This window comes from Pyxicephalus adspersus, chromosome 6, assembly GCF_032062135.1.
Source record: "Pyxicephalus adspersus chromosome 6, UCB_Pads_2.0, whole genome shotgun sequence".
Lineage (NCBI taxonomy): Eukaryota > Metazoa > Chordata > Amphibia > Anura > Pyxicephalidae > Pyxicephalus > Pyxicephalus adspersus.
Genome location: NC_092863.1, coordinates 76,169,140 through 76,189,185, shown reverse-complemented (window position 1 = coordinate 76,189,185; position 20,046 = coordinate 76,169,140). Strand labels below are relative to the sequence as shown.

Below are 20,046 nucleotides of genomic sequence, written 5' to 3'. Positions count from 1 at the left end.
GTGGTCATATACAATATGCACACTTCATAACAATGCATTAGGGGCCACACTGTGTTAGCACTCTGCTACTTAGTAAAAGTTATGGGTTTCTTCATTATCAGAGTAAACTTGAATCTTTTTCCCATGCAGAGGAGAACAACATGTTAATATTAATACCTGGCTTTCCCTGCATATTCCTTGATTTACTTTGCTGGCTTATAGCACCGTTTACTAGATCAAGAACTAGCCAGGACTTCCAAGTACTGGGATTACAAGACTTGTTTTCCTTCCACTTCCTTCCTTCCATGTGACAGTGCTGGTGCTAGGGGATTGACTCAGAACAGTTACATACAGTAAAGACCTTTGCAAGCTGCATGCTTTAGGATCTGACTGAAGCTTACATAGGGATTGTTTTGCTTACTCACAACTTTAAATAGTGCAAAGTAGGAGTGAAGGAAAGCAAATATATGATGAAGCTTTAAAGTAAAAAGTATGCTTTGACCTGCCACTTAACCACAGTTTTATCATAAAGAACACAATCTTTAGGTAGTTTATACTGTGATTGATTTCATAGCACACCTTCAATGAGCGTAGGGGTGACAGCTTAGGAAAGAAGAAAATGTTTTATTGTTTTCTAACGTTCATCAGTTTTTGGATGTTGTGACTGAATTAGTTATATCTGTAAGCATTTTCCTTTTAGTTTCACCTGGAAATCCTGAGAGTAACACATCTTATGTTAGGGATGTTGGGCTCATAACTACATGAGATTACACCACAAAAAGAACTAAATTGCTGACATGGCCAACAGGTTTGTACTTATCAAACAGATACATAGTGCACGCACTTATATGTCCTGATGGAAATACCAACTTATCACTTACTTGACAAGTGGAGAGGATGGTCTCTGTATTTGTTGAAGTTACTGATAGAGATGAAGACTGAGAAGGCACTTCACTGCTTGGGGCATCTTCATGAATTCTTGAGAGCTTTTGCTCCTCTGATTTCTGAACTTTGGCCTTTTTGCACTTTGGTTTTGACAAACTTTTCTTACTGGTCACTTTTGTTTTCTTAGACTGTTTTTCTTTGCAGACCAAAGATAAAAAGCCCATGGGTTTTCTCCCAGGCCTGATAAAACAAGAACATTAGACAATACGTGAAAATCACAACTATTACATTAACCAATGCATTTAAGCATTTAATCTTTTCAAACTATCTTTTACTAGGATTTTAATTTACCTGATTTTTTAACATCTTAACCCCACACAATACCTACAAATTTCTAAACATGAATACGTTTCTTTATACCCCCCCCCCCCATAGTCACCGACTTCCTTATAACTATACTGAAATATCTTTTTAGAGAGGTATAAATATAACAGAAGTCAGACTTACCTTTGTTGTGATGTTCTAGGAGATGACAGAGGTAAACGTTGACTCGGTGAATTACAACTGGCAGTTGTAGGCTCCTCTATATGTGCCTCAGTGCTAAGTTCTACAGTATCAGAATTACATTGTGGCACCTTTTCTTCCCCTGTGGATGAGCTTTCTAAATCAGTAGAGTGCTGATGGGATTCTTTGGTCTTCTCACCCTTGATCTCAACAAGCTTACTGCTGCTTTTGTCATTTTCTTCCAAGGCTGTGAAGTCAAAACGTCATATAGTTATAGTTATGTACAAACCACTATAGTTTTCTTTTTAAAATATGGTGTTAAGACTATTTAGCAAAAAGTATTAAGGAAGTCAGCCAATGATAGACTGTACAGGTCCGAATGTTAGGAGACAAGCCAGTCCAACAATGAGCAATTACATAAAAGGAAGAGAAGAGACAGACATCCCAGGAAGTGTGTGGAATGGCAAGAAATAAGCAAAACAAAGACAACACTGATTGATAGCTTTTTACAAGGCAGCTGGGTTTATTTTAGAAGATAGGCTATGGAACTTGTCTTCCAAACTTCACTTCCAAATAAATGGTAATAAATCTTCTATCAACATATGGTAACAAAATCTAAGCTAAAAAAACAATGTAAAAGGTAAGGTAGAAAATACTATTGCTAGCATGAAAACCCAGAATTAATCTGGAATGAACACTGTGAAAGATTTTATGTATTTAAGGTCTATATTCAGTTTATATAAATAAAGGGTTCACTGGTTGGCGAACATTCAATATATTGCATTAAATGCCCACATGTCACATCCCAAATATAGACTAAATGGGTATGTGCAGATAAATGTTCATCATATTAAAAAGTAAAGTAGGAGACATTAATTTTTGCAGTGCCCCAGAATGGGAACCACTGTGTCCCTATATTACAATATACAGACATACATCCACTTCTTCATATGTTGATACATTTATTTTGTTACATTTTGTTAACATTTCGTTATTAGGTGCCATTTGATCTGTTAAACACTGATGTAAATGTCCATTTAGCAAGTGTAAAAACATGTGATCCTGACAGTAACCCATTGTAGTCTGTATACTCTGTAATATTATCTCAAGAAGTGTGTTGGAAATAAAGAACACCAGCCATGCTATAAAAGAGTGGGGTGCACTGAAGTCATATTAGTGATAATAATGTAGTGATAATGCTGCTCCTCTCTAGGAACAAGTACAGTAAAAAAAAAATCACGTAGTGCAGCGAAAGAAATGTCCTTGTTAAGTTATCTCCGTATTACACATTTTATCAGAGGTGCACAAAATATATTTGTAAATGAGGAGGATACATGTACCAATTTATACCAATAAATACACAACTCTACATGTCAAACCAAATATTCACCGATACACTAGGAACCACTAATCTATCTCTCATCTCTATATACAAATCATTTTGGATGAGTTACCAAAAAATATTCATCATTTAATTGAAGGTGTTCAATGGGTGACAAAATGCTAATTAATAAAATGATGACTGCAAAGATTACTCAAGCATCAAATGTTCTTTAATAGCCAGATTAAAATTGTAGAAAATATGTATTGTGTGTAGTTACCTGCAGTGTTGGGTCTGTGATCTTCTTGCTGTGGGGGGAAAAAAGACAAGATTTTTAAAAAAAAAGCATAAGAATGCCTTTGACACAGGAAAATACTTAAAAGAAAACATCAGGTTACCTCAGCACTGGTACACAAAAGCACTTTTTTGCAAGGTTGTAGCATATCTTTTTCACTTGAAATGCTGGCACTTCTCTTCCTAGAAAGCGTACTCGTTATTAACTCAGTCTCTCCTTGTCCAGATGGGCAGGATTCAGAAGAGGAAGGTGTGGACATTGTAGTAGTTTCAGAACTGTGGAACAAAACAGGAATAAAAAAAAAACATTGGGGTACAAGTTTTGTTTTCAACTAAATAAATCCTTACATCCAAAGGTCACCTGTTACTCTATTCCAATGACGAATAACAAGTCGGCTTACCCATTTCATGACACAGCTAAAGAACTTCCATGATACTGCACAAACACTTTACTTGCCTACATAACATGCTCCCCAATCCTGAGCAAAAAAAATAAATATTGCCCCAAATAATACAGAGCATGTTTATGAAGTTTCTAAAAAGGTGGAATCATATAGGTGAATTGACAACTGTATAACAAAATTCACCACAGTAGCCAAATGGGATGTCTTTTACCAAAATAAAAATATACATATTTAAAATGGCAATCAACACGTGAATGTGAGGTTTTTAAGCATTTTCTTTTTAACGAATTTTAGTTTTCCTTGACTTCTGGTCCTAAAGAAATGCATTCCCCCCTAACAAGACGTTTAGGTTTATTTAATTAGGTAATCCAAGTTTGATCTTTTTTTTTTAATTTTACTGGTGAATATGCACATGTGCATTGAATGTTGTGATATTCTGGTTTACTGCGGATGTCTATGTAATAGAATCACAATGGACAGGACAATGTCCATTGTTAAAAGAACTTTTTAAAACACTAATCCATTGGAAAAGACTACCTGGTATGCCATATTCACATATTATGATGAAATCAAAAACGGTTTTAAAAATGAATAGGGATGAAACTTCTACAGATTAATCAATACACATTATGGGACAAAAGAGGAAAAATTTTTTTTCCACAAGGGGGAACAGACTTGTGATATAGATTTCAGTTTTACAAACACTCAAATAGGAAGGTAGCCATCAAAAGTAGGACACCTCACCTCTGTTCAGGAATTAACACTTGGGAAGAACTTGAGGTGACCAACACAGGTGCTGGAAGAATATCTGCTGAATTTTCTTCACATGAATAGGGGTACCCGTCACTAATTGGAATTTCAACCAAAGTAAGAATAAATGTTGTCTCTTCTGATCCTCCGCCTTCAAGTAAATGGCCTGTTAGTAAAAACACACAAAGCTGATAAATATGTCATAAGGTTGGAAGGTACGTGCTTTTATTCACTAGGGTTTAACGTTCTCATTGTAAGGATTTGAATATTAAAGAGAACGGAATATTAGGAAGTTTGTAAGCTCTGCTCTGGCATTCTCAATGAGGCATAAATTACAAAGTGGCACCTGGAGAAGTAGAAAAAAATGTTATAAACAAGTGAAAGACACAATAAAGACTGAGAGAAAAACATAAGCATTAATAATGGGGGGGGGGGTAGTGATAGACAAATACATTGAAAGCATCAAGTAAAAAAAAAAGAATAATATAGAAATAATTAAAAAGTAAAAAAAAAAAACAAAAAAAAAAAAAACACATGAATGGAAGGACACATGGCAAGAGAAAGGAATGACTACATTCTAATTATTGCCATGTGTAAGGATTATAAATTTATAACAGTGGCCGAGAATAAAATAGTTTAGCATCCCTGTTTGTTTAGCTTACCTGACATGCTACAATCCTGCTGCTGTACATCTTCTAGTATATTGGGGTAGTTTGTCTGCAATAGAAAAGAAGTAAATTCATGTGAGAATACCAGCCTGCTTGCTAAACTGTAGAAGCGCTGAAAAACTAAATCTCTGACATGCATTATAGAAAAAAAATACTTGTTCAAACTACAGATATTCTAAAAAAATGTTTGGAAATACAGCCTTTACATTTGTCCTATTTCTTTTTTTTTACAGTGGCATACTTATGTATGAAAACCTCTCCACATACCTGCTCCTCAGGAAGGGTTACATTGACATTTAAAGGATGAGAAGCTTGTACAGATGTATGAAGATCCGAAACAAATGGATTAATTTGTTGATATGATGAATCAGAAAGACCTCCATTTTCATGTTTTTGAGAATTTCCCACTGGCCTGTAAGCAGTAAAAAGAAACAAATATCAAATTATGAAAATTATAGTTCTGTAAGTAATCCATGGACATACCAAAGGGTACTGAAATGACAGATAAGCCTATGACTTTAATATATTTTCACCATATTGTAATAGCCCCATGGACATGGAAAATCAGGAGCAAACATGTTGTAGTTTGTTAATGCGTTGGAAACATGAAATGTAAAATGAGTGCATGTTTTTTGTTTTAACCAATGACCCCTAGATTGAGCTATAGATGCTATGTGGGGTTTAAAACAGTTTCAGAGAAAACCTCATAAAGGAAATGTATAGGGTTTAAGTGCTCCAGACTCTGTATTCCAGAAAACTTTCACCAACTTACTAGTCTAAAAAGTGAGGGGAACCCCAGGAAGAGCACCAAAAATAGCACACAACCTTTCCATGTACCATGTGATGTATGAAAGAAATGGTGGAGATACTGCTTAGTGCAAGAGTTTACAGTAGCAATAAAACTTTCTCATATTTGAAAGGAGTTGTGTCTTTATGTACTTTTACTAGAGAGAGATGTAACACTGCTGCTTTATAAATTAACTACTGAATCACCTAATGACTAAAGATGACAAATGTCATACAAATTAAACCTTTTCAGATGCAATATTAAAAAAAAAAAAAAAGTAGAGAGTACTAACCTTGAATTTAATGTAGTGTCATTTTCAGATGCACAAATAATCTCTACTGACAACCCCGAGGTTTCTGCTGTACAATCCGTATTGGTGGACAGTTGGATCTCTGAGCATTGATTAGAATCCAGAGGTTCTTCTGACAAAACAAAATAAAATTAAGCACTGTATACTGTTATCAAGCAAATTAAGCTGGTGCACTATCACAAAGTAGTATCATAAGAAAAGGTCACATTTATTCTATGCACACACCAGGCTTTAGGTTTCAAATAGTATATTTAACCAAATCCAAAACCGAAAGACTTTGCCAGGAACCCTACACAAACTTTTAATCACACACATACATTTCAAATCTCTTTCACAATGCAGAAGACAAGCCAGATCTACTCCACCCAGACAAAAACTCAAAAAGTAACATTCAAATCAGCATTTACATACCTAAATTAGATTTAAAGACAGAATTGCCCATTGATATCAATGTCATAGCTGCTTCAGTACTTCCATCACAATGTACTGTGAAAAGAGAAAAAAAATGTATGAAACATAGCTACATGATTACTCAAGATAATAAATACAGTACATAATCCACATTTATGAAGGACTAATTATTTCACCCTGTTTTGGTTCACTGAGGTGCAGAGCATGGATATGCTTAATACAAACAAACTTGTGTTCTGTTTTTTTGTTTACTTGTCACTGTTGAATGACAAATTTCAAAAAAGGACACATGAAACCTTTACTGTTGTTCTGCACTGCAATGTGCTCTGAATCAGCTTCAGTAGCCCCATGGAGTTGTTTGTTTAACAGCAAGAGCCTAATTATGTGACTGGTCAGACACATAACTATGTTATTAATCGCGTCAATCTTTGCTCGTTGAAGTGGAAAGAACTGTTTGCAGCTATGTTGACCAAGCACATACTAATTTGTAGATATTAAAATATATTGCTGTGTGGAGATTATGAACATTGTCAAGAAGATGTACACTGGTGAGAATATATTCTAGTGATAATTAGTATTTAATTTCTGCCGGAGAATATATTATAATGCCTATTGGTTGCCATGAACAAATTCAGTTTAAAATGAATCAACATTTTAAACATATCCATAATATGCAGCAGTTCAGTAATATGGATCTTAAGGATTTAAGAATTCTCTTAGCACCTAACAGTGCTGCCAACGTGAAATCTCATTTCTGAATAGTCAGTTTAGTAATAGCACTTTAAAATGCAGTAAGGGAAAGCTTGATTAGACAGCTGCCTTTTCATCTTACCTTTATTATTGGGGACTTCCTGAGACACGGATACCTATAAAAAGAACACATAAAAAACCATTAATGGCCCAGAACAAAGCTCAAAAATACATATGGAAACAATAACATTAAAATGCAATATGACATTTTAATAAAAAGAAAAAAAAACTTACATATTGAGAAGAATTTGGTAGAGTTAAATAATGAGATCCTATACCGTGGTCAGTGCTGGTTGGAAAACCTAAATCCTCCATTGGTATTTCAAGCTGTGCAAGACATATATAAACATGTTATTAGTTTAGTATTAGTATTTTATTTAAAGTTAGAAAAAAAAACAGGCTTCCACCTTTTACAAAATGTGATACTGATAATAGGTCAAGAAAAACTCATCACCTGACTTTTTTGTTACCATTTTTTTCCTGTTATGCCAACTGAATCACAAACAAGGTCGTTCATAAGGTCTTTTGTTTCTAGGTTTCCAAACACAGCAAAATGACTGAGAATCTTCAGCCACACAAAGTAAACTCCACTGTGGTGTCTAATATGCCAGTAAGAAATTATTACGAATATAAAAAGCCATTTGTTGACTGAACCCACCTGCATCTTTTCATTATTTATCTCATGTGTTTATATTGGTTCCCATTTGCAAAGAGTGAACATGCCGCAATTAGCACATGGGCCAACTGACAGTCTGCACCAACCATAGGAAAAAAACATTTTTAACACGGATTATTTTGTTGGCTTAGAGTATCATTTTTGATAGCAAATTATACAAATGTAAAACTATCCTTTAAACCAAGCAGATAGTCTACTAAATTTAGTAGATGCATCAGACTGCCTTCAACATACCAAACAGAAAATGGGGATAAATTAATAATGACCTAGCCCAACATAAAAAATTAAGACTATACCTCTTCTACGGTCTCTTCAATCTCAGCAGGAACAGGTTTAGGTGACCTTAGGCTGAAGGGGACAAAGACTGGGGCCTGATTCAGTTTATCAGGAGAAACATCATAATCTTCATAATCCAATTTTGCTGCATCATCGTCGTCATCATCTTCATCTTGGTTTACAGCTCTAATCTTCACTAGAGTTGTCTTCCCTTTACTCTTACTGGATGTTGGCTTGGCTTGGGTTTTAACAGGTTTAACACTTCTAGGTTTCTTTTCCTTCTCTGGGTATTCAGTTACATTTTCAGACAGCTTGGTTAGTATGGGTGGGGTTGTGGACACTGGCCTTTTCAACGGTCGCCCAAATCTAGTTTAAAAATTATACATGGTTATTCAGTATTTTAACATTTTCAGAAAACATAGGAGAAGCTTTAAAAGTTTTAAGATTTTTATTTTTTTAAGTTTTTTTTAATGATACAAATACACATATTTTACATAAATTGTATAAAAGAAAAATGTAAAACATTATCAAAAGATTCCTGGAGGACAATGAGTTATGAAAGGGACAGAACAGTGGTTAGATGAAGTGGTAAATTTCAGCTTTAGGTACTCAGGTTTGCAAATAGCAGGCTTATTGGTACTTTTTGCTAGTACCATTATGAGGAAACTAGAATTACAAATAATACACAGGTTTAAAGGATATAAGTAAACCTTTCTCATTACAAATGGAAGATCATAAACAGAAGGCATTCACTGATACTCTCCAAAAGCAGCAACAGATTTGCCCTCACCTTTTCTTTTGGTACAGGTACACATTGTTTAACATTTAAAACGTTTTTTTCCTACAACCAACCAAATCTATATTTTTGCCAGAAAATAAATAAAATAGTAGGTTTTGTGGTTACCTGGAATGTTGTTGCTTAGTGTCTTCCAGCACATCAGAGGGGACATTGTCCAATCTAGAATCTGATGAACTTTGAGATGTGTCAGGCAGACAACTCCTCTTAGGGGATAATTCAGACAAGCTCTCAGAGACTTCTTTCTTGTTTGAAGAAGTGTCTAAATCTTTATCCTTTATTAAAATAAAAAAAAAATAAAAAAAAAAAAGATTAAAATCTAAGGGTGCCTGAGATGGGATTGTATAGGATTATTTCCCCTGAAACAACTAAACTGTTTCCAGAAACGCAGGCCCAGAAGTGGCCCTTTTAAAATAGCAATATGGTTGTTACTTGCCATTTTCTCAGTACTTTTTATTTAATGGAAAAACAAATTAGAGTGTTTAAGACACATACAGATAATCGTAAACCTCATGGATTTTTTGGTAGGGGTTTAAGGAAACCGAGAACTGGTCAAATACAGAGATGGGGATGAAAAATCATCATCAATGTATCAAAACCTGTGTTCACTACAACCAAAATTAAGAAGCCCTTCATGGGTCTAGTTACCTAATAATATATTTCAAAGAGTTTACAGTCACTTCCAAAAGCATACCAATATTTACACTATGGTAATAAATTATCACTGTTGCAATATACTAAATATACCAAATATTTTTCTTCAACATGCCATTAGAAAATGGAATCTATTTATACTTGGGTCGTAGATGGTGTTGTGTTCTCATGTAAAGTGTGTAACAATCTCATGTCTCCTGCTTTACCAGAAAGAGTTTGTTACACACTTTACATGAGGACACAGCACCATCTACTGGTATAACTCAAGTATAAAAAGTTTCCATTTTCTGATGGCAAGTTGAACAAAAAAAAATTTGGTATATTTAGTATATTGCAACAGTGATAATTACAGTGATAAAAACCCCACCACCCACTGGTGGCCAACAATGATGCATAAAAGATTATTTACCAGCATGCGAACCATTATAATTAACCCAAAACAGCAAAACACTATGACCGTAAACATTGATATTTATTGATGTACTGCGTAGCAGCTGCTTAGTAATATGCAGTAATACACTGCCATAAAATTCACAATTGGCACATGTGGATCCTTGAAAAAAAAAGTATTTAAATGAACATTCAAATGAATGCAGTTTTCCATCACCAATTTAGGTTATATGTATTATGGCAATAAAATGGTGTTCCACCAGCCTTAAAAACCAAGGAAGCAAAAAGTGGCAGTCTTTGAGCTAATCATCAGTTTTTAAAAATAGGCTCCAAATGTCATGAGTAACCAATAAAAGGTAATAGAATAAGTGAGGGGAAGCTTACAGTCCTTACTGGAGATGTGTCTTCTTCATTGTCTGTTTTGCTTTGTAGTGCACTCAGCCTCTTGTTGGGTGGCTTTCCAATGTTTGGCACTGGTCTCACCAGCTTTCCACGTCTGAGCTGTGCTGGTTTTAACGTTGTGTGTACAGACTCCTCTTTAATACTCCTACATGTAAGAGGCGGTGGATGAAAAATCATTACAAAATGGTAAAACTGAGGTCAAGGGAGTAACAGCAGTTTGACATTTATTTATTTATTTGACAAGTGAAAATAAATTTATATGCCTGTTTATTGCAGTTTTTGTCATTTAAAACAAAAAGCACCATTTTTCCAACAATATTATATTTTTCTTAAAGAGCTTCTGTAGATGTGGGAGATGGTAATTATAGTTATGTAAATAACCTTTATTTCTGTGCAGTCAGCTAGCAAATGTTTTCAGTAAAAGTTGGCTTTGGAAGCTTGATAATGGTTCCAGTATGCTTTTGTTCATGGGGTGATACTCTGCAACAATATTAGTAAGTCCCATAAAAGTCTATACAAAGGGGCATTTGGGACAGAAATAAGCTGCAGGCAGAAGAATATAGAGGGATACAAGCTTAACATGGCATATTTGAAAGCACTATACATAACTAACAAAACCACTGATTGAAGCTTTATAGAATTTATGTTGAGAAAATCTGATGGTTTAGTTAACAATGCCAACAATGGCAATTAAGAATTCCTAGCATGGGCCTACACATCCATTATATAGAACACTGTGTAAGATATGTAGTGGCTAAAATATGGTTACAGAATAACTACTTTTAGCTATGGTGACGCCTTTAATTTAGGCAATCAATATTTTCTTACCTTACATAAAATATCATCTACACATTCAAGACAAAAAGAATATTGTCCGATGTATCTATAATATAGCATTGCAGGAGCAAAGAAATGCAAATACATGTTGCTGAGCAAGCTGAGGGGAAGGAATTGCCCTGCAATAAAAAAACGGGAGAGTCAATTGGGAAGTACCCTAGTCAAAAACTGACTTTAGGATTGCTGCAACTAGACCACACAAGTACTTCTCCGCACTTCGCTGCAGGACTCAGTATCAGTTAGAGGCTCTAAGCTTCAGGAGATAAAGGTCTGTGAAAGTGGGTTTCAGAGGCCCATTTTAAATCATTCAAACCAGTATTTCAAATGTATACTTTTTCCCAACTTACCATGCGGCATCTTTGATGATGGTTAAATCTGGGCATTCCTTGTTTTCAATATGTTCTGCATTTTGGCTGTTAGAATCCAAGCTTACTTTTTCCTATACAAGGACCAAATAAGCAAAACCATGTAAAGATTGACTAAATGATTAACTCAACAAAGTTACTATTTTTAAGTGCCATCCCTAAGGTTTAGCAATCAAGAACTAGAATCAGAATGCATTTTCTAAAGGTACTTAATCAACTTCGTTTTTGTGGAACAAACTTCTATAATATAGCCCTTTAAAAGCACTAAATATTGTTTGCGTATCCAAGAATGTGTCCTAAAGAATACGTTTCTATTTTCCAGATACTTTCATTTTTGATTGGCTTGCAATTCTCTTCAATCCTCAGAATGCATTTTCTTTCCGATTCTACTTAATTGTTCAAGGCAACTGCTGTTGAAAAGCACCTTCATTTTACAGATTTAAAAAATATGTTTATTTTACAGAAGGATCCATAACCAAGTTAATCTATATTTGTTCTCCCCCTTCACCAGAAGGTCTGAAATTGCTGTGTAATCAAGTGTGCTGCACGTCCCTTCTACCCGCAAGTACAGGGTATTGCCTAGCCTCTGACAGCAGATTGCAGTGGAATGAGGTGAATGTATATAGGAACTTCTTAAGGTCCCTACAAGTATTGGGAAATTATTAGTTCTCCTTAAAAAAAACTGGCATATCAAAACTTATTACCTACCTGATCTGAAGAAATTGTCTTTGACTCTCTTTTAACAGAAGCTCGTCCCAGGTTGGGTTTTGGTTTCTGAAATCTGTTTCGCAAAGGTTTTGCAGAAGACCCTTCAACTTGCTCCACAGCCCTGTATGAAGATTCTCCAAGCCTATACAATAGTATTTTTTAAGCTAGCAATAAATACTGTAAGATTACATTTGAAAGGTAATAAATTAGCTAATGAAAACCAAAGGAATAATAGGTGAAGATACCAAGACTTTTTAAGGTCATTTTTAAACTTAACCTAGTTGATTCTTCAACAAATTTCTATAACATACATAACATTTTAAAAATCACTCAATATTGTTTGCGTTTCCAAGAATGTGGCCCAAGTGATATGTTTTATGACTATTTTCCTAATTCTTTCTATATGCGTGCTTTCTACATGTGATTGACCAAAAACTAAAAATCATTGAATGAGAGGAGATGATTTCAGGTTTTATTTATAAAATGCTGAGATTTCTGTTCATTTATGTTTTTTTCTTACTTTTAAATGGCTTAGGACAGGCTGGCTTATGGCTTTCAAGTGAATCTCTTGCTCTGACTGTTTAGTGTAAAATGCAGTGATCCCCCTGAAACTAAAAATTGCAAGACAACAATTTAGTGTGTAACCTCCTAGAAAACAGCTAATAAAAGCCATTATTAAATGTGCAGGCCGGTATACAAGCCAATCAGGTTTAGATTTTTATATTCCTGCCCATTTTCTGTGATAAGACTTATACACCAGATGTTTGTTATGCTCCGATTTGTTTAGAGTGGGGTGGTAATTTGTGCAAAAATAGGTAAACTTATATCACACTATTATTAGGACACTGCTCAACAAAGGCCTAAATTCACACAGTCCTCTGATGTATAATTTTGTAGTGGGTCATATACAAAAAATGTAGTGTGTATTCTATCTACACTAGGACTGAGAAAGTGGTATTATGATAAAATTTTGTCAACTTGTTATTTGCACTTTCTGAGCTGCCAATCAACAGTTAATATTACATCTTTACCTGTGTATACCTATATACAAATGTCACTACTCAACAGGGATTGTATAGTCTTTATCCACTTACTGCGCAGACCCCTCTTTAAAACAACCCGGTGATTCCTCTGTGCCAAGTAGGATGTTCTGGTCCTCTGCTGGGAAAGGATCCATTTCTTTAGAGTCATGAGCCAAGTCCAAAATCTGTTTTTCCCTCGAAATGCCACTCTTTAAAAAAAAAAAAAAAAAATCAGATTTACTCGTGGGTATTAGGAAATCCATTATTAAAAAAATTCAAGGTGAAATGCAGAGCTGAATATTAAAAAAAAAGCTACAAAATGTGCCTAAGAGTCAGTAAACAAAACTCACTTTGATATGGACCTATGTTGCTAAAACCCTCAATATATTATAATAAAATTATTTACCTCTTTTCACACAGTTTGTAGTGACACAACCTGGAAAAGGCTGTTTTACCTTGAATTTTATGTTACTTCTTAATACAGAAGTATGACTGACAGAAGGGAAATGTTGCTATTCAGAAGACAGAGCACATATTTACCAGTTTTAACAGTAAATGGTCAATAAATAGGGATTTCAAAGACTGCCCACCCAGCAAGCAAGTGGGGAGTGGCTGAAAAATGAATATATCAGCTTCAGGAAGCATATGCTCAATACATGATGCTGCATCATGATCCAGGGTTTGTCAAAACATGTCTGGAATAAAGTTCAGCATCGATCAGGGTTGGGTCACAAAAGCAATATCTGGTGGTGATTTAACAAATTTAGACTTTATGAAAGAGTGATAAAAATAAAACACATTAACTAAACAGGCATGAGTCGATTTTTTAGATATGTTTCTTACCACTTCTATGGACAAATCATTGGAACTGTCTTCCTTGGTTTTCCCTTTTTCTTCCCCCTTACTCTTTTGCACAGCAGATACAGTTGGACGTGCAACTGATCGGCCCAAATTTGGCATTGGTCTCTGAAATCTACTCAGTGCCAAAGTTGGCTGTGATGGTGTCATCTTTCTCTCATCTTCAGAGCCACTTAAATCTTTTTTAATCCTAACAAAAAAAAAAAAGTAATTCAAAATTCTGTCTAGGTTTCAACACATGCAAATCTTTTTTAATCCTGAAAATACAAAAAAAAAAAAAAAAGAAAAAAAAAGTCATTTAATTTTCTGACTGGTTTCAACAAATGCAAACAGAAATAGGTTAAGAAACATCAGCACACTAAAGCTAGGTACACACTTGCAATAATTACTATGATTGTATGACTATTATGCATGATTGTTTTGAACGATTGTATTGTACACAATTCTGTACATGTAGTAACAATACGATCGTTCAAATATAATCCACCAATAGTGTACACATGCTAGATACGATTGTTTAAACAATGCAGGAAGTGACATGTAAAAGAGAAAGTGTATCACAGAACAATCCACGATCACGGAACGACTGTACACACAATAGATAGTAAACGATCGCCGCTGAATCAGATCCACTGGGACGGTCGTTCATTTCCAGCGACAATCCTCATTCGTCGGTGTTGTTGTGCACTTTTTTTGTCGGACGTTAGTCGTTTTTTTCCAACGATAATTATTGCAAGTGTGTACGCGGCTTTAATCTTTTGTGAACAATATAAAACTTCATCTGTCAATAACAGTGTAGAGTAAATGGGTGCATTCAAAGATAATGAAAGAAAATACATGTTTGACTAGAGCATAAAGTTAACTGGCCTTAACCAAAGCAATAAGATAAAATTTTAAAATTAGGCAAATTTTAAAGCGGGGGGGGGGAGAAAATTTAGACAAGGGTAAGAAAAATATCTCAACCAAAAATAACTTAAACATGGCCAATCACTGCAGATCAAAATTTGTAGTCCATTTATTGGTAAAATGATTAGTATGCATTCAATCCCTGAATCCTTGCGACCTAAGCTTTTTTTACCCTTCAGCAGAATTTAATCTAAAAAATTAGCTTATGGGAGAAAAAAAATGAATTTATAGGGAAAATTATGAAAAGAGAAAGGGCCACAAAAATGCCAAAAAACATTCAACATTCTGTAAGCTCAGTACGGAAATTCTTAGAAACTACAGAGAAGCAGGGCAAAACCATAAACCATGACTGCACAATATTAATTTGTATTTGTTGTCAGGTAATACATGCTGTCAGGAAAGTCCAGTAGCAATACATCGCCCTTTATATTCAATTCTCATTTTGAGCCTAGCTAGTACTCAAGCTACACTGCACAAGTATAGAAACATAAGAATGAACATACGTGGCATGAGAAGAATCATCGGCAGACACTGAGACAGACTCCTCGTTTTGTATTTGATCTTCTACGGGCAAAACAATAGTCTCCAGTGGAAGGATATATGATTGAGTGATCTCTCCAGGGGATGGAGTGTCTTCAGTATCAGTATTTGCACATACAGGGCTTTTTACTGCATCACATGGTGACAACTGTAAAACACAATAGGAAGTTGTTAGGGGTGGAAGTTTATCCACAAAACTTAACAAACAAGTCCTTCTTTAGCATATTTTTAAGTCTTGTGTTAAATACATGAAGGCTTCCCTGTGTTTTTTAAATGCATATGTAGCTTTTTGTAGCTCTTAGAAAGCTGTCACTGAAATTCTGTCAACTCTCATTGTATGGTTTTTTCTCACCTACTTTGGAAACAACTAAAACATTTCTGTTTTACAGACTCTAGTTTCCAAGACAAATAGAATGAACATATCCATCAGTGACCTACAGCAATAAAATGTTGATGTAAGTTTAAAGCTACTACTATTTGTCTTCTTTAACAATCATGTAATGCAACTAAACTATTATAGCAAATAATTAAAACGTGTTTGGGGGGGAGGAGTAAAGTATCATGTGCACTTTTACATTTTCCATGGATGATGATTTGATACTGTCGTCTTTGATTTCCTCTTCTTGATGAACATCACTCTTTTGAGGAGCAGATACTGGGAAATGTGTAACTGATCTACCAAAATTTGGCTCTGGCCTCTGGAAACCGCTGCCTGTCAAAGCTGGGTTTGTTGGTGCTGCCTTTTTCTCATCTTCAGAACACATTATTTCTTTTTCCATTCTGAAAAAAAAAATCACTTGAAATTCAATTACAGGTCAAAAACAATATGGAAGAAATTTTTTTTAACAGAAGGTAACAAACTTAGCAGTTCATACACTTTCTCCTCAATGTTTGGTCATTGATGTGGAATATGGTCTATATGTGTAGTATGGTCTAAAACCCTAGTGACATAAAACTGAGGCCATCAGAAGATATTTTTGCATTCTCCCTAGTTCCACTACTATCACACTGGCAACTAAAGCAGAGAGACAGGACCATCAATAGGAACTGTGCAATACTCCCAATTAATCCACATTGAGAACCCTGTGTGGTAAGGGAGAGAACATCTACGTCAATTTTACACAGTGAACAAAATAGCTATATAGTCGTAAAATACCTTGAGAGAGACTTCTCACTCCCAACCTGATTCACACCAAGAAGAGGAACAGACTCCACTGGAAGGACACAGATATTTTCTGTGAAGGGTACTTTTTCTGTAGTAGCTTTAACAAGGTCAATATCTCCTTCGTTTTGTGACAACTGGGGAAAAAAAAAAAAAGTTTATTGGAGGAAAGTTGCCCTGAGGCATACAAGTGTCTTCAGTAACTACAAACCGAAGTAGCAATTTGTAAAGAAAAATTTACACTCAAGGACAGTCCTAAAGAGATACGTTTCTTACATTTGTGGCAGATTGACTAGTATCAGGGGGCTTCTCACAGGCCTCAGCATCAGTGTTTTTTCTGGAATTATCTGACGAAGACAAGGCACCTCTCTTTGCCAATGCTCTGCCCAGGTTTGGTTTTGGTCTCTGTAACCGTCCTCTTGTTAGAACTGCAGGTTTTGCAGGTTTCTGCACAGCTTCAGACATGCTAAAACAAAAACACAGCACATAAGATATTTTATAGACAGGGGTGACAAACATTTTAACCTAGGAGGCATTTTCTCCAAAATCAAAATGTGCACGTAAATAAACAGACAGAGCGCTCCATGCACTGGAAGTGGAACTTAGTTACATAGTAGTCCATCAAGTCCATCAAGTTCAACCACTAGGGAAAAAAACATATCCCAGATATAAAACCCTATAAGACATAGTTGGTCCAGAGGAAGGCAAAAAAACTTGGTACAATTTGCTTCAACAGGGAAAAACTAAAAAGTAAAGTGTGTGGATGTATTGGTGTGGTATCTCACTGCAATGGAAGCAAAATGCTCCATCTGAAAATACAAATTTGAACATTTTACTTTAATGTTAACCTAGTCAAAAAGTCAATGTTGTTAAATATTTTACACACTTACCTTACATCAATTTCAGGTTTTGGATTTTGCGATAAAACCTGCTTTATTTCTTCTGGCCTCACATGACTTTCCTGGTGCCCACAGTTTTCATCTGGAGTGAGGGCTTTGTTTATAATATCTGTGGGCTAAATACATAATTACATTTTTAACATCCATTGTATGAATAAAATCTTTAGCAGATGCATTTATTTTTACATTTTTCCCAAGACAGGTAGCCAAACCATAAGGGGCATGGATAAAAGTATCCAGGTGCTGGCTGGAACTTCTATGTTAGTAAGATAAATACAGCTTTTTATTCAGTACTGCTACTTACTTTACCCAAGTAAGAACCGTCATCCATTGTGCCCTCCAAAACCTCTGCAGGATTCTCAGTAACCGTATCCTTGTCTCCTTCCATTTCAGATGTTTCATTGAGGTCACATGATTTCGGAGGACTAGAAGTTAGTTTCTGCAGCTGCTCTTTAACAAGTTTAATGGCAGGCTTTTTACCCTTGGTGTTAGAGTCAGACACTAGGCTCACTGCACGATCCGGTTTTGGGATGTCTTCTTGAACAAAAGCACAAGGCCTGGAGACAGTCTCTTTAATCGGTTCACAAGAATCTTGGCTAGTGGCATCATGACAGGTGTCCTCATTTTTAGACATGTTACCGTGTTCCTCAAGCTATAAAATAATCAAAGAAAAAAAAAAAAAAGAGGGAGTTTTTCGAGGTGAATTAAAGTTTTGGAATATAAAATGTATAGCCTGATGTAAATGTATTAAAAACTAGAGCGGCCTCCATCAATTTATTAACTGTCAGATTACCGAAAAAGTAGAAGTTTTAGCATAGTAGTGGGGCAATTCCAACAAAAATAAACCAGGATTCCTTAAAGCAGAATTAGCATCATAACAGAACTCCAGTCATGATGCTTTTGCAACAGTAAAAAAAAAAAAAAAAATCTTTATTTTCTGAATCTATCATCCTTTATAAGTGCTAACAATTCAGTTGCACTCTCTATAATTATGTGGTGCTTACAAATATGATCTAAGGGTAATTGATATTGGTTTCTAAGACTGAAATAATAACGTGTTATGTCTCTTGACAATATTCTCCATTTGCTATTAAAGCAAGACTTTTTTTGGTTTCAGATGAAAAGCTACTCAAAATTTGTTAATGCAAATGTTTGACAATTCTATTTGCAGTGTGAAGGTATACAGCTTGAATAATTATAAAACATATTCAACAGATGCCAATGATGACATTTAAAAAAAAATATAACATACATTTCCAATGGCAGCATAATTCTGTGTGCAACTGTCCAATTTACTGCCAAGGTTTCCTGTGGCATCATCAGCTGAAACTTTATCACATTTCTCAGAATCTTCCATGCCCTTATGCTCAGATATCCTCCCATCTGTACTGGGCTTTGTTGCTGGTTTTATGGTAGATTTTGTATCCTGTTCTGGACTGGTAGAGGACTTTAAAGGAGAGGGGCTAAATATTGAAAAATAAACATGTTTTGTTAGTTCAGCATCAGCTGCATATTGATATGTCATTTGTGTCAAGCTAAACAGTGGTTTTGAGGGCTTCAAACGTAGCTAAAATTTAGCAAGTTAAAAAACTATGCTGTTCTTGGTACTTCCCTTTTTATATGCATTACAGGATTTTGATGATCATTACGAACGAACTCTATAAAGTTATCATACTACCATAGCAGAATTAGCAGATAAGGTTTTTGGGAGAGTTGGGTGAGAAAGATTCACAGATAGTTAAGGTACTTAACTTAAATCTTACAAGAAACATTTAGGAAAGGTAGCTTACTTTTCCTGAACAACAGTTTCTTCATTGACAGGAGTGCATAAGGGTGTCAGGACAATACTGCAGGGCACCTGTTAAAAAGACACAAATTATAACGGAGATTACACAGGAAGATACATCAAGCATGCTTCTTAGTCAATAACTACTCTGGTAATTTAATTGGATAAGCAATGTTCGCAGAAAACGTGAATAACAAGTTCACAGTGAAACGAGGCAGGGTTTACTTATGTTTATTTTGTCTCCACTGCTATAAATTGTGGCTGTAAAAATCCTCTATGAGGGTTACCTTACAGTTTTAAAGCAGAACTGGGTAATTTGAAGATATCACAAAAAGGGATAAATGACAGAAATATGCTGCAGACAGCATAGCATGCTGTTTTCCCTGAAATGCATAACGGTCCTACACTGGGCAGCTCCTTCATCTACACAATGTCCAGGCCTGACTTGCTAACTGCCTTTATCTCGTTTACAGACGCTGAAAGGGGTTATTGAACTGAATTGGTGTTGATCACACTTTTGTAAATCCGACACAGTAAACATACCGTTGAAATCTCTTCAGAGCCCTGGAAATCAGATTCAGGAGAACTTATCTTGGGAGCAGGTGGTTTCTCCTTCACTGGAGCTTTTTTCAAATTAGGTTTTGGTCTCACCAGACAACCCCTTATTGGCAAAGAGGGTTTCTGTTTACTAAGAAAAAATATATAT

General features: G+C 35.3%; 1 protein-coding gene across 5 annotated transcripts in view; it reads right to left on the bottom strand.

Annotated features, from left to right (window-relative positions):
- The window catches only part of BDP1 (BDP1 general transcription factor IIIB subunit), a 47,025-nt gene that overhangs the window by 5,636 nt on the left and 21,343 nt on the right, over positions 1-20,046 (bottom strand). For 3 of the 5 annotated variants that reach the window (XM_072416233.1, XM_072416237.1, XM_072416236.1), the window contains exons 17-43: positions 19,884-20,028; positions 19,345-19,412; positions 18,807-19,017; positions 17,859-18,206; positions 17,546-17,670; positions 16,932-17,121; positions 16,650-16,792; positions 16,069-16,273; positions 15,457-15,641; positions 14,033-14,237; positions 13,262-13,398; positions 12,168-12,309; positions 11,442-11,533; positions 10,240-10,402; positions 8,920-9,086; positions 8,036-8,381; positions 7,298-7,390; positions 7,146-7,179; positions 6,314-6,388; positions 5,885-6,014; positions 5,073-5,217; positions 4,800-4,854; positions 4,132-4,303; positions 3,088-3,259; positions 2,970-2,997; positions 1,372-1,615; positions 861-1,104 (exon numbers count right to left, since the gene is read on the bottom strand). In XM_072416233.1, the coding sequence (XP_072272334.1) occupies positions 861-1,104; positions 1,372-1,615; positions 2,970-2,997; positions 3,088-3,259; positions 4,132-4,303; positions 4,800-4,854; positions 5,073-5,217; positions 5,885-6,014; positions 6,314-6,388; positions 7,146-7,179; positions 7,298-7,390; positions 8,036-8,381; positions 8,920-9,086; positions 10,240-10,402; positions 11,442-11,533; positions 12,168-12,309; positions 13,262-13,398; positions 14,033-14,237; positions 15,457-15,641; positions 16,069-16,273; positions 16,650-16,792; positions 16,932-17,121; positions 17,546-17,670; positions 17,859-18,206; positions 18,807-19,017; positions 19,345-19,412; positions 19,884-20,028 (4,264 nt within the window). The remainder of the gene's footprint in view (positions 1-860; positions 1,105-1,371; positions 1,616-2,969; positions 2,998-3,087; positions 3,260-4,131; positions 4,304-4,799; positions 4,855-5,072; positions 5,218-5,884; positions 6,015-6,313; positions 6,389-7,145; positions 7,180-7,297; positions 7,391-8,035; positions 8,382-8,919; positions 9,087-10,239; positions 10,403-11,441; positions 11,534-12,167; positions 12,310-13,261; positions 13,399-14,032; positions 14,238-15,456; positions 15,642-16,068; positions 16,274-16,649; positions 16,793-16,931; positions 17,122-17,545; positions 17,671-17,858; positions 18,207-18,806; positions 19,018-19,344; positions 19,413-19,883; positions 20,029-20,046) is intronic. The other 2 variants (XM_072416234.1, XM_072416235.1) reach the window with 2 other exon arrangements.